General features: G+C 37.3%; 1 protein-coding gene across 13 annotated transcripts in view; it reads right to left on the bottom strand.

The window, feature by feature from the left end:
• Positions 1-14868, bottom strand: part of rap1gapa (RAP1 GTPase activating protein a) — a 70916-nt gene that overhangs the window by 14143 nt on the left and 41905 nt on the right. For 9 of the 13 annotated variants that reach the window (XR_008965150.1, XM_057363385.1, XM_057363377.1 and 6 more), the window contains 9 exons: positions 14115-14211; positions 5869-5904; positions 4497-4544; positions 3989-4027; positions 3704-3889; positions 3161-3264; positions 1558-1636; positions 1293-1346; positions 955-1038 (listed from right to left, as the gene is read on the bottom strand). Coding sequence is in view for 12 of the 13 variants with exons in the window: in XM_057363377.1 (XP_057219360.1) it covers positions 955-1038; positions 1293-1346; positions 1558-1636; positions 3161-3264; positions 3704-3889; positions 3989-4027; positions 4497-4544; positions 5869-5904; positions 14115-14211 (727 nt within the window). In the remaining variant the exon portion in view is untranslated. Of the gene's footprint in view, positions 1-954; positions 1039-1292; positions 1347-1557; positions 1637-3160; positions 3265-3703; positions 3890-3988; positions 4028-4496; positions 4545-5868; positions 5905-8332; positions 8633-14114; positions 14212-14868 lie in introns of those variants that run through there. The other 4 variants (XM_057363379.1, XM_057363380.1, XM_057363388.1 and 1 more) reach the window with 2 other exon arrangements.

The following is a 14868-nucleotide window of genomic DNA, read 5'->3' on the forward strand; positions in this document are numbered from 1 at the left end:
CTCTATAATTTGTCACGAAAATGTGTGTTAAATTAGAAATGTTCAAATCAGAAGCCTTTTCACTTGTGATCTCACTTCTGGATCCCATTATACACAGAACGCTGATAGGTTCCACGCGAACATTTGCATTCAAATGCAGCACAAAAGCCTCATTCATTATCATCACTTGAATTTTTGAACAAATAGCTCAGCCTTTCAACATCAGCTATCACAATAACAAGAACCCACAATGATGCCGCTTTTGTTACAGTAGAAAGCCGAATATTCAATAGACAATAAAAAAACAAGAACATCTTGAGGACAAAAGCAAACTCTAAAATTAGCAAACCTAAATGAGTCAATTAGCCTGATGAAAATGATAATTGTTCCTCTGAATAAATTCTCTCATTTGAGTCAAAGGATTGAAGCGGAAGTGCGGTTGAAGAGTTCTGAAGCATAAACCTTAGTGTTTGTTTTAAACATCAGTGCTGTTTTAAGTCTCGGTGAAGTGGACCGATCCTGCTGCCCACACTGGAAAGGTTGAGTGAGTAAACACACTGATCCGTGAGAGGAAGAGACTCTTCAGGGGCGTCTCAGAGCCTCCTCTCTAATGCTAATGTGTTAAGGGTGCTGGACGTTCTCGACTTCCTCAGAGCACGTCTCAGGTTGCTCCCATCCATGGCCTTAAAGGCAAAGAAGCTGCGATAATTCAATCAAACCTCTCATCTGGTTCCTCGGAGAATAAAGATAAAGAGAAGCAAGCATTTGATTGTTGGCATTGTTTCAGTTGAGGAACCATTGGTAGGTATAGTGGAGAAAGGTCTATGTTGTCAGCTGTTTCGGATGAATCGATTCGCCAGCACATGAGACATCTCTGTGAAGGTGTTATTGTGAAAAGATGACTCATGACAGCGAGTTATAACACCAATCAGTTTGTGGGTCAGCTGAATGTCAGAAGAAACTCATTCAACTCACCTGTCCAAACTTCTGATAAATGACTCCAAACTTGAAGTTGTTGCTTATAACGTGTTCGTCAAAGGTGACGATGAGCCGAGACGCCTGAGAGAGAGGAAGACACAATAAATAGCCTAATAAATATCCTTTAGTTACTGCTCAGTCAACACAACATTCCAAACCCTTGAGACACAGCAGATTGCCCTTAAACTGGTCCAATTTCCCAATGTCAAACTTTCATTAACCAGGACAAATGATCCAGCATCATGCGCTGGTGTACAGCATGTATCAATTTAATGCAGCTGGGATGTACAAAGACAGAACAATGATTAAAGTCGGTGTCGTGAGGCTTTGCGTACCTTTGGGTAGAGCACAGGGAAAAACCGGTCCACGTTCACTTCTTCACACACGAGCTGAGAATAATGAAAAGAGAAAACACATATTGATTCTCTAGTTATTCTCCTTTGATCTCGCAAAAGGGATGCAACCCTGTGGTCGTCTGTCCAGGCAAGACAGAACAGGCCCAGGGGAGACTGAGACAATCAATCATGTCACTCAGAGGGAATTGTGATAAACGGCAGGGGTTGGAAAACTATAGCGCTGACCCATCAGCCCTCCTCTCACCTTGGCCATCTGGACGATGTTGGGAAACTCAGTCAAACAAGATATTGGAATCACATCGTGATGAGTTTTCATTTTAGATCTGGAAAAACAGAAAGGGTAGCAGAATTAGTAAAACACAGGGTAGCGTGTTGTTATAAATGGCAAAAAAAAAAAAAAATTCTTAGTGTTGTTTTAATATTTGTAATTTCATCTTGATTTTAAGTAAAAAAACTAGACCTCGAGAAAAAAATGAAAGTGAAAAATAAAAATGGAAATGTTAAAAAGAATTTTTCTAGAAAATATATACCGTTTCATCGGACGCGCGCACCTGACCCCCAGTTAACTTCCGGTTTGTGTTTGGCTAATGTCTAATAATATACCTATTTATATTTAATTTAATTTATGTTAATATTAATTTGTATTATTATTTTGCTGTATGTATAATAATTGTATTAAATAAACGATTTGTTGAATTTTGTTGAAAGTTCATTTTATTAAATAAACAATTTGTTGAATGGGTCCTGTAGTTCGGCCTCATTTAAACAAACCGTATGGTACATTGACATCTAGCGGTTGACCTTGGTATCGGAGTCTAAATAAAAAAAAATTGGAGAGACAAGTTTAGCCAAGTAACGGTTCTTCTCTGTTTCTTTTGCTTGTTATCAGAAATAATCTAAAGGCACTCTATTGTTTGTGAACGTGTATTGGAAGTTAGTTGGAGGTCACAAAAGTGCGCATGCGCAGTAACATTTGTTTATGTTGTTAAGATGAAACCGTCTATATCTACTATATATCTACTAAACTATAGACCACTTCACAAGATGTAGAGAGTAGCACTTCCAGTTTCAGTTTTTATTTATTTTTTATTATTGTGTTTTAACATTTTGATTCGGTTAAAATATTTGTGCCGTGTTAAAAACTACAGGAAGATCATCTTGACCAGCGTTGGATCAGCATTGTGTACGTTTTCTGAAGTGGTCTATATATAAATAAAATATAAAAAGATAAACTATATATATATTTTTAATAATATTACATATAATACATGTATATAGATAGAAAAAAAATGGGGGAATCCTGTTATCTGAAATCTTATCACTTCACAGAATTGGTCTTCTTAAGTAAACACATCTTGTTTTATAGATGTTAGAATATTTTTTTCTTTACAGCATCAAACAGGCAGGAATTACAACACATTAAAGCCCCAACCTACAACCGCAACACTTATCAACAGCTCTGAACCTCAGCAGTTCAGTCATCATTAAATGTGTCACATGGATCTGATAACAGGAACATCCCGCTCTCTTCGCTCCACCCACACGCATTGCCCTATATTGTCCATCTGGTGCCTAATGCGGAAATGAGGGTGCCGTGAACATTTAGCCAGTTTAATCCCAGAGAAAATGTGTTTACCCAGGAAACATTCACAGTTGTTGTCAGGGAACAGATATCACTGCGCTGTTTCATACCCACAATAAAAGCCAATGTTTAAAACAAGTGATGGAATTGTGCCAGATACTTAAAGAAGAAAGGAGACAAAGTTAAATTAGACAGAACAGCGGGGACAACGATCTAAGAGAGGGAAAGTGAGATGAAAGGAGAAAAAATAAAAAGGTCATCACACCTGAGCATGAGGCGGAGATGCTCTTGGTCCCCGATAACATCATATTTCATAGAAAACACCAGGTGGCCCAGGGCGCTGTCCACGGTGTAGTAATTAAAGTGTTCCTAATGAAAGACCAGAAGGTGAAAGTGTGAGAGCTCATTCATCTTCACACATACGCATTTGAGTTTTGTGTCCAAACACTCCTCACACAGATCTTAGTGTTAACTGATCACACTTTTATGCACAATAGTCTAATTCCTAATGGACATTAGCTTTGAATACATTAAGCCGACAGAAGCTGAAATCTAATGTATCTTCATTATGTTGGGTTGCTGAAGTGTCGGCGTAATTTGGTTACATTTGTTAGCAATCACATAACTGAAATTTATTCAAATGGATGTGCAAATACACTAAACATCTTGGTTCTTTTGTTCACAATATACCAGTACAAAACGTTGTATCATGTATCTCATTCAGTTTCACCTGTCAATACTTTGCATTAAGCTTTATAACATCTGATTTCAATTTATTTATTGATGCTGGATATACGCCTGTCCTCACCTTGCCCAGAAAGTGTTTTCTGTAGATCTTAGCAGTGGTGTTGCGCTCCAGTTTAAAGCGTGAGGTGGGCGACAGGAGCTGCTCTGGGTCAGTCCCGTTGCTCAGCTCGTGATTGTACCCCTCAATCCAATAACCCCCAAACTGAGGAAGCAGAATCAAGGGAAATGGACCCGTTCTGCCGAGAATCTGAGGACGAGTGAAGAACAACAATTAGTGCCATTGAATCCCACTTAGATATTGACAGCCCAAACTATTTTGTCAGCATTTTATTCTGAAGCGATTTACCTCATGGATGCTGGGGTAAGGGATGTAATCTTCCTCAGTCTGAAATGAGACAATACTTTTCATTAAAACTAAATTACGTTTTGATTTTGTGCCTTAAAGCCAAACTATGTTCTTTTAATGAAACACATTCATTATACAACGAATTCATTTAGCTGTTCCTTTTTTTCGCAACTCCAATAAATATAATATTTTTTTACAAGAACTAACTCACTAACAAAAGAGCATCCGATCAATTTGATTCTTTACAGACCACATGGCCTCAGGCCAAAGAATAGTGCTCAGCAACAGCTAATCTTATTTGAGCGCAGCTCCATTAGTGGCGGAGAAATTGGGCTAGAGATGTCTTTGAAAAATAGCTGCACCAGCTTGACTGATAACCAGCTCTTCTGTTTGAAGCAGTCTGCCTCCAGATAAAAACAGCAGCCCGTGGCCCTCAAACAATATGTGTTTTGTATTTGTGTGCACGCTTGTGTACAGGGACAAAAGGGAAGTGGTGAGATGAACATACTTTGAGGGGTGGAGGAAGAGTGCATCTTTGCTCGTCCATTCTGTTGCTCTGAAAGATGAAAAGAGAATCTGTCAGCCCAATAGCAGCCAACGGGCAGGAGCCAAAATAACACTTAAATCTGCAGGGCAAAAACAACTACCAGATTACACGTTTATGCCGCTTATGAGAAAAAATATTACTAATAAATGACCAAAAAATATTAGTAAAAAAATATTTTATATTACATAATAAATAAATACAATTCATAAAATGTGTTATTTTCAGTTCGGACGCTCTCTTAATTTATAACAACTATGATTGTTAATTAATTGTTAATCTATAGCAACTATATGAATTATTTAATAGTTATTATTACAAATAAATATTATGATAAAAAACTATATACAACTTAATTAAAACAAAAAACAGATAAAACAGATACTATAATTATTCAAAAAAAAGTAATTCTTAAAAATATTACATCATTGCACGGAAATATGAAACAGCATACTGGAACATTCATAAAACGTTTTATTTTATGATGTCAATATAAAAACAGATCAGCACAGCATTGGTAGAAATTAGAGACTGAAATGCTATCAGGTCTCAGATCAATCACAGAAAATTAAGTTTTTGTATTCTCTTTAATCTCTAAGTTTTATGAATATGCCAGACACCGGGACACAAGATCAAAGCAGCATTGCAAGCATGCATGCAGAGAGAATACATTTAAATATTAACAAGGCTATTTACATAAAATAAAGCATCCCGAAGAAGCAAGGATCAAACCATTTGTCCAGCTAATGTCCATGTTATGATTAAGTGCTAAATTAAAAAACCCTCTCAAAAGATTTAAGACTTCAAATGGACAAAAACTATTTGTGCTATAGTCTCATCGGATTCTGCTCGGATATACAGCATGTTTGGCATGTGAAACACTTCGTTCATCTATCTGAGGTTCTCATTTACAGAAGAAACAGACCTATAACTTATAATATCCTCCAGCTGCAACCCGATCCAGAGTCAATGTCATGCTGTTTCCTAATGCATCATGGGATATGTATTTATCATAGTTACCCCACAGACATCTGGAAGTCTCTCCAAACTCAGAGATAGCACTTGTAATATCAAAGGACTAAAATGACAACAGGATCTCTGTGTTCTTGAGCGCCAGAGAAACCAACTAATTTGTTCTTGTAGTGAAATTATTTGCTGTTGTGTTGCATTATTGGCAAGCACAAGACTCTTCACAAAGATAAACATCAAGCGGAGCAAGAGTCAAACAGTATACGCAAGCAACTACTGTACGTATATACTCTATAAGCAGAAGAAATCTAAATAAAAGATGGGAGGTAAAAGGAAAATATGAGAAATGTAAAAGAAAACACATTACCTGCATTTTCTCAATCATTGCAAATAAATCAGTAGTCTGGAAGAGATGAGAAAAGATGAGATGATATGAAATAAGATGAGTTCAAAATTGACCCCCGAGAATACATTCTAATGATTGGAGTAGGAAGATGAGAACACAGAAGACACAACAGTGCTGGAAACATCTAAGTGTAGCTGCATCTACAGAATATTTCCTTCAGACTTTGACAGGAAACAGACATTTAAAGTTCTCAGACTGTGTTCTTAATGCATGCTGCATTTTAATAATAGATAACATTTTTAATAATAGATAATACGCTAAGAGGCAGAATCTACAAGTGTATCTTTGTCTATCTGAGGATCAGATTTTAATACTGGTATAACCTTCTGACTGTTATTGGATCCATTCACACTCCAGGGTTAATAAGACCAACGGGACTCATTATTAGCTAGAGCTAATATTAATCGTGGCCCAACATCCGTTAGCCTGATGGCAGTGAAATGTGGGTGATGGAGAAAAAGTTTTGAGAGGCGTGACTCAATCTTTTTTATTTGAATAAGTGACTTTTAGTTGTTTATCGGTCTTAGTCATGAAGTCAATTACAATTGATTACAAACATAATTGGTCATAATTATTCTAATTGGCTGTCCAAGCAGTTTGCAATCATCTTCACAACCCAATTCCCAATATGACATATTGAAAGCATTTATAACATGACAATTGTGTCTTGTGGGTCAATTTTTCGAAATTGAGATTTATACATAATCTGAAAGCTGCATAAATAAGATTTCCAGGGTTTCTAAGGGTGCAAAAAACTCAATATTGAGAAAATCGCCTTTAAAGTTGTTTAGAGACACTGTACCAGGCCGTTGCTAAGACGAAACAGGTTTGTTTTAATGCTCTCTATTACATTACCCCTGTAATGACATTGTGGAGAGTAGATGAACCTGAAAGCAAAAATTCTAAGCTTTACATAGATACAGTACCAAACTTGAGTGGGTCATTTCCAAACAGCGGGCATCAGCGAGTGAAGTTTGTAAGCGTGTTTCTGGCCATTTTTGTTCGCAACTTTGCTGCATGCACTCACAAAAATAAAGTTTTGAGTTTTGAGAGTTCTGTGCAGGATTAGGGACAGACCCAAAGATAATTTCAAGAGAGACAGTGGAAACAATTATCTTCAATGTGTGGATAATAAAGTGTGGATGAATTTCTCAGTCTTGAACAAACACTCAGTACAGCATTGTTTGAGTACATTGTGCGAGTCCTCCACCATTGGCAAACAAATGCTATTACTGCCTTGAAAACAAACTTCAGTGAAGTTTAACAATGTCAGGCAAAACACCATTGACATGAGCTCACAGGGACTGGGAAGAGTTAAGTTCAAATGAACTGTGAGACAAAAGTCATTGAATAATACTATTAAACTCTTTGTGTCTTCATGGTTCCCATGAACCACTATTCCTCCTTAAACAAACAGATCTCTAATATTTTCAATATAGTAACACAATAGAGTAATATACATTATAATAAATTTACTGTAACAATAAACTTTATTTTATTTTCTCACATTAGATGTACAGTGTGAATACTTAATATCCATATTACTTTCTTTTCTTTCTTGCATTAACACATGGTTGCAAAAGGAAGATGTAATATTGTGTGTATGGTAATAACATATAAGTGTATTATAAAGCAATAAGCCCCAAGAAGCAGTGGGTTACAGTGCATTTTATAACAGCTAAGGGCGTTGTGGCATGACGCAAAGCGGAGTATTTTATAACAGCTTAGAACTCGGCTCAGCCAATCAGAATCAAGCACCAGAACTGACCGTTTTATAATAGTTAATAAACAATGGAGTCCAAAAGTCTGACATAAAGTTTGTTTTCTATTTTGTAATTTTAAATTATATATGAACATTACAATTTGTGTGACAAAACACGTTTTCAATGCAACACGTACAACTCAATGTCGAAAAAGCTGGAGGTAACACTTAACATTAGTAAATGCATTAGCTAGCATTAGCAAACAATGAACAATTTTGTTTTTCCACATTTATTAATCCTTGACAATGTTAGTTCATGTCAATACAGTTATTCGTGTTAGTTCATCGTGCATTAACTAATGTTAACAGTGACAATGTTTAATTTTAATAATGTATAAGTACATGCTGAAATTAACATGAATTAATATTGATAAATGCTGTAGAAGTATTGTTCGTTGTTAGTTCATGTTAGCTAATGCATTACCTAATTGTTAACAATAGCACCATATTGTAAAGTGTTAATTTATCTTCACATTCATCACTAATTTTTTTCCACAGATTAGTCACTGTTGGTTTTAGCAATACTGAATGAGACTTCTTTTGTACATGCTTGTACCTTTTTAGTACTTTTTTAATGTGCCATATGCTAAACTCATACACTAGTGCAAAAAAACTCTTCTAACAGAATCCTTTTCTTTTTCGAGTCAGATGTAAAACACTTACTTTGTCAGGTCTTTTCCAGTGAATGACTGAGATCTGCAGTGGACTGTGCTGTACGTACTGACTTTTAGCCATGTTCAAATGTCAAATCCAAAACCTTTGTTTCAAATGTTGTTTTTTAAAAGTCAAAAAGCACAAAATGCTCCAAGAGCTGCAGAGTTACGCAGGAAGGAACCAGTGGTTTTCTGCCTCAATCCTTAAAAATGAGAGCAAACATCGAGCCCAGAGTGCTGCTGAAGGTTCCATGTCCAGAAAGTTAACAAACTCCAGCTGGGCAGCACTTCTCAAGTATATTATACCAGCGTGTGTACAATAAGAGGTGTGCCTGTAACCTGAGGACTAAATTAGGTGTAAGCATTAAGATCCGTTAACATCAGGTGCCCTGGAATTTAGTCTTTTCCGCTCTGAAAGCAACAATGTGAGATGTGCAGGGGAGGCTGCATTCCTACAGAATTAACTCGTCCTCTTTTAGTTTTTATTTCTCTGCTTCTTGCCCTGTTTCCTTTATTGCTGGCGGAAGTCCAGGATAGAGCTCAGCCTGGATCTGCTCTCTTTCAGTCCGACAAGCCTGAGCAGACTTTCTGTTACACAGTGAAGAAACTTTCACCACGGTAAAAACTGTTATGCTGATTTGATTTGCATCTTCGTTCGTACCACAAAGTAAACGATGAGTTTAAGTAAAGTAACTTTTAGGTGAATAGCATGCAGAGATTCAGCTTTAGTTTGACCGTCTAGTTTTGGGCCAAATGTAAGGCAATACTAATTAAGGCATCTGTCAGTGACATCAATAGTTTAAGAGGATGTGAAGGAGAGACAGACAGGAGAGGTGATTTGTGATGCAAGACTGACTGCTTATTATGTTGGCTTAATAGGCCTGTCATTAGTTTGACTGACATCATTATTAGAGCAATTCGTCCGGTTTAAACCATGCGTATCAGCTTTAACTGCCTTCTAACTTTATGACTCTTTCTGGAGATTTGAGCAGGACCTATCGAGCCTGGGCACAGATCATTAATTATTTGCTTTTGAAGAGCAAATTCAGAACAGTTCCGGGAAACAAGTCGATTTTTTATCATGACTTTTTTTATTTTGATTAATTGATACTCATTGCTGCTATCAGATAACTTCCTTGTGAATTTGATACACTTCCAGGTTTAATACATTTACAATGCAGCAACCTTGTTTGATCATGCATCTGCCTTATGTTATATACTAAACTCATACCGAATTTGTATTGGACCTAGATGGAACCTGTCAATAAGATTTTTTTCATTTGTCCTTTGTAATTGGTTGGTGTAAAATGCTTGATTGACAGATGTCATCCAATCACATGTCTAAATTTTGTCCCATCATTCTTAGTCCAATAGAGTGAAAGCATATTGAGCGCTATCATTCTGATAACATTGTTGTATTCTTTTAGACGGACAATAAAAAGTAATGACAACAATTTCGCTAGTGTAAATCATACTGATTGATATAGAAAATCTAAAATGCAACCACAAATAAAACAATGCTCAGGATGATACTGCCATGCAGTTGAACAAGCAAATTTGGGAAGGACTGAGTATTGCTGCTAAAAGAAAATTTAAGATTTTTTTAATGTTATCTATAATTCATGCCAACCTGGCAGACAGAACAACCCGTTCTCACCCCCGACTCGTCACATATTTACGCTCGGTCAGCGCCCCTCGGCGTCACTTTTAAACACGCAGGGTACCCCCTTTGGCGTCGTTTTTCGACGAACAGGGAACTGCGTTGCTGTTTGCTAAATGACCAAGATGCGTAAAATTCTTAGCATTTCATAATTATTTATGGTCTTAATATTTTGTAGCACCTCACCCTAAACCTAACCCTAACCACTTCTCAGCCATATAAAACACAGCACGCGAATACAAGTACAGTCACAGGTATTTATTGCACAAATTGACCAAAGCATTACAAAATATAACAAACAACTCATTTCGAAGACCTTTTTGCACCAAAGCCGTACGATAACTTTATATGAAGGTGCCGTGCGTGTCCGTGAATGCATGAAGTCGGCTGCTCCCATAAGATAAACCGGAACAGCTAGATGCAGTCGGTCGCGGGAGCCAATACCGTTTCACGTTCAAAGCCAACAAAATGACGCAATACGCCCTTTTCACATGACGTCACGCATCTTCCGTTCTGCCGTGATGCAGTGTATCATTACTTCCGCTAGCACTCCAGTTCATAAGGTGGCGGTAATGCACCTATAAGCTGATTTTCCAACCGCCAGTAAAACTCAAGAAGAAGAAGTTACTTCCGCTAGCACCTCAGAATGGAGTTTACCAAGTGGCTTGCACATCTGCCACAAATACGTATGATTTACAACGTCTTGCAGACAAATTTTCGCTAACGACAAGATCAAAGCTAGAGAAAGGATACAAATTCTTCGTAGAACAGTACCTGTTTGATTATGAAGGTAAGTGTTTTGTTTTCTTTTTGTGTTAGCGAAGGTGCTAGGATAAGTACTTGAATACGTGTTCTGTCAGTTTTTTTTCTCACTGTTGTTAAATTCCAGCGCGACGGCAAAACGGAAGTTCTTCTTCTTGTTCTTCTTGTTTGTTGCAAGACGGATGTTATGATACACTGCTTTGCAAATAGGCCGAAGTTAAGTGACGTCATTGTGAAAAGGGCGTATCGGTCACGAGACACGGGAGAGCGGCAATATTTGAACGTCGTTCTTCACTGATTTGAGATTTACGGCGGACGGTGGTCGCTTTCGCATCTGTTCCTCATACAAATCGATCGTTTCGCGTTGGTACCCTTGAAATATCTGTATTTTTGAACGACATTGTGACTGCTTGTATTATGTATTTTATATTAGGATAAATAAACTTACATTACATTACCATTAAACGTAAATTAAACCCCGAAACATAATTGCAAATTATATCTAATATACATTTTCATAATGACGGTAAAACTTGCGTGCCCTTCACGTCGAAAAACGACGCCCAAGGGGTACCCTGCGCGTTCAAAAGTGACGCCGGGGGCGCTGACTGAGCGTAAATATGTGACGAGTCGGGAGTGAGGATGTGTTACACAGAACTGGCTGCCTGTTCTAATAAAGCGTGTGGAAAGTGGAAATGTAATGATCCTCAGGGTTTATGCAAAAAGGAGCATTTTTTTAGCTGGACTAAAAAAGACACCGTCCCTAAATTTTGTACAAAATGATAAAGCACAGACAGTTATCTCTGTTTTCATCCAAATAAACACCATAACAGTCCTTTTTTCACTCAGTAAGAAAAGAAGTCATGCAGCTTTTCCACAAAAAAACTACATTTTATTTATGATCTCAAATCAAACTACTATAAAAAGGGGACTCCGCCAAAAACTAGATAAGCATATGAAAAAAATCTGAGCTGCTCTCTAAATAGAGACAGAGAGAGAGATGCACATGGCTGTTAGAGTCATAATCTCTACTGTGAAATCAGGCCAATCCTTAATTAATGATCCTCTTCATGTGATTCTCCGATCTCTCTGTGTACGCCTCTCTGTCATTCTTGGTCCCACTCTCTCCACCCTGTTCATGAGCATCCTCAGCTCAGCACAAATTAAATCAGATCTGACTTTAGAAGACCCTGCTATCAGACCAAAAGAAATCAGTGCATCAGCGTTCTTCTCGCTTCAGTATAGTTAATGGAGCACATGCCTACAGCTGTGCGTGTGGCTTTAGATCAGACAGTGAGACCTATAGTAGATCAAACCTGTCATCGTAAGCAAAGGAACAGTACACATACTGTACCACAGGAGGTAAACAGAAGCTTCCAGGTGATACTTTAAATGCTAAAGATTTTTTGTTTTTGTTGAATATAAAACAAATAAACAACCTAAAAATAAGAGGGCTCTCAACGGACAGCCTCCCATCATCCTGGTTATTAATATAACATGTCCATACCATACATTCATTGTACTGCATAAGCCAAGATGCGCTCATATGTTTCTTGTTTTACAGTCTAACACAAGCTAAAGCTGCAGGCAATAGTTGTTACTCTGTGTAATGTTTGTAATATCTGTTTTGAATCAGAATTAAAATAGAAAGGTGAGACAATTCCATGAGCGTTCCGACAGCAGCAGCTCACAATCATGAATCTCAGCCTGTGGTGTAAACGTCAGAGGTGAAAACTCAACTTCCATGTCAGACAACATGTAAAGCTACAATCCTCTCTGACTTGGCTCTCTAAATGTAAATGACATTGATGCGCTCGAAGCTCAATCTAGTACAGAACTTTTCTGCCAATGCAAAAATATGTCTCTTTTATCAGTAAGGTAATTATTAGTTGTAGACTGTATAGGTACAAAAGTTTTTCTACGGTCAACTTAGTTACACAAGTTATTGTTTCATTTTCTGTTTTCTATTCTATTCTATATTTTGCAATATTTTTTGTAAAGCAGCTTTGTTACAATATGCAATAATGCATATTTGTTCAGGGTTCTAAAAATGAATGAAGCAGAAAATGCTTTGCCACAAAAGACATCTTTATCATTTCTTTCCATTCCTCTCTCCATCGTCTCATACCCTCTGTTTTGCTGTAGATAAAATATGCTGTAAAACATTGGGTGCTATGACATCACCCAAACTTTATCCTCTTAATCTACAGGCTCTTAATCTACCGAGTTTAAGAGCCCTGAAATCTCTCAGACAGACACACGCTCAGATACTCAAACTACTACTTACACATATTACACACAAAACATACAGGATCTTATTCTTTAGGACTTCGTTTTGTCAGACACATTGTCAACATCAACTAACATTTCCAAACAAAATATGGAGGTTTTAGGGACCCTGCTTTTAGATGATTTGTGGATCAACAGATATTAAAATGCAATAAACCTAATCCATATACAGAGATACCTCAGCACATTTAAATAAGAAATTTAGAACGTTTTTTTTCTGTCAGAAGTTCAACCATGCAGTTAAAATTCATGCATGAGTCACGAGTTTGGCAGCGTGCATCATTAGTGCAAGCGCTGAAGCTTCAACACCTGAAGATGCATTTCAGAAGCTTATTACATGCTCACTGTCTGTGTAATGAAAGACATTACGTGAACCGGTTGCAGCGATGCGCCGCATTTGAATGTGAACACCAAAGCTGAAGTGTGTACTGCACCAGTAGTGTCACTAAATGGAATTGCTCAAATAAAAGGCCCCTATTGGCTAGCCAAATAGAAAGCCCTGCCCCAGACTTTGGCTTGGGGCTGCAAGGATGCTCAAACATAGCTGTTTTAATAGTGCAAGTGTTTACACCTTTTAGGGAACTTGCAAGTCTACAAATGGCTTATGTATAGTTCTCTTTAGATTAAAAACTGATTAAGAGAAAACATTTATTATACAGAGAATACACACTTTAGCTTTAAAATATATTTTGCTATATGTAGATTTTTTGGGGGCATTAGCATGTCTCACTGAATAAGGGCTGTGACGGAGAATCTGTCCTGACATTTGCTTATTAATAGCTTCTGGCATTTAATTACATCTCATTTAGCTGCATGGCATGTCAATCAGCGTATTAATAACAAATAGAAAAGTCTATAACCATGCCTTCAAAGTTAACACCGGCCTTGTGCAAATCAGTATGAGTTATTAGTATCAGTATTAGTATTAGTACACACACTCGTACCAATTAGGCAGAAGGGTCAGGAGAGGCAAGACAGACACAGCAAGCAGAGGTCAAATGTTGGCAGGATGACAGGACGCTCAGCATGCAGGCAAGAGTTCAGCTTGGGGTGTAGGGAGGGGGGTCAAGCTCTGCGGTACCTTGAGGAACGGAGGGCTGGTGTGGGGCAGTGATGGCTGGAACAGAGCAGGTTCTAGCGTGTTAGATATGAAGAGATGCTCTCCTCCATCCTGTCTCCTGGAACAAGAGACAAGGTTCAGTCCAGCACCAGACACACAAATATAATAAGAGTCATAGGTTAAAAAAAATCTTGCAAAAATAAATACAGCTACCCATTTAATTTGTATTGTTAAATGGCAAAATTGCCTTTTAGGGCAAATTAACAGTTAACATGGCAAAATAAATTAAACTTTATTAATAAATGTAGTATAGAATTATGTATTCATTTTCTAAATTATGCAATATTTATTAACAATAATGTAATGTTCATAATTTTACATGGTCTATTATGATCGTGTTAACACATTTACATTCTTTTATTTATTTGATTTTAATCATATTTGTGTTACTTGTGTACTATGTTGGGTCACCATATGCCGTCTCAAGTAAAATGACTACATCACACAAACATATGTTGTAAGGTCACAACACAGGAAGCGTTTGCATTGTGAATAGCCAGACTAATGACATTTGCATCAGCCTCACATGGACACAGCACCTCAGAGCTGACACTTTGATAAGAAGGTTTCTCCATCAACACAAAGCTCCAGAGAATTAAAGAGCCGATGCACAATACGCAGAATATAGTGTAATTTATTTTTTTATCTTTTATCAGACTTCTATTGCTTTGACATGAGGCCATTATTAGATTTCCTTTTATACTTCAGCAGTGGA

The sequence above is a fragment of the Triplophysa rosa genome, linkage group LG21 (genome assembly GCF_024868665.1).
Source record: "Triplophysa rosa linkage group LG21, Trosa_1v2, whole genome shotgun sequence".
In the NCBI taxonomy this organism is placed as follows: Eukaryota; Metazoa; Chordata; class Actinopteri; order Cypriniformes; family Nemacheilidae; genus Triplophysa; species Triplophysa rosa.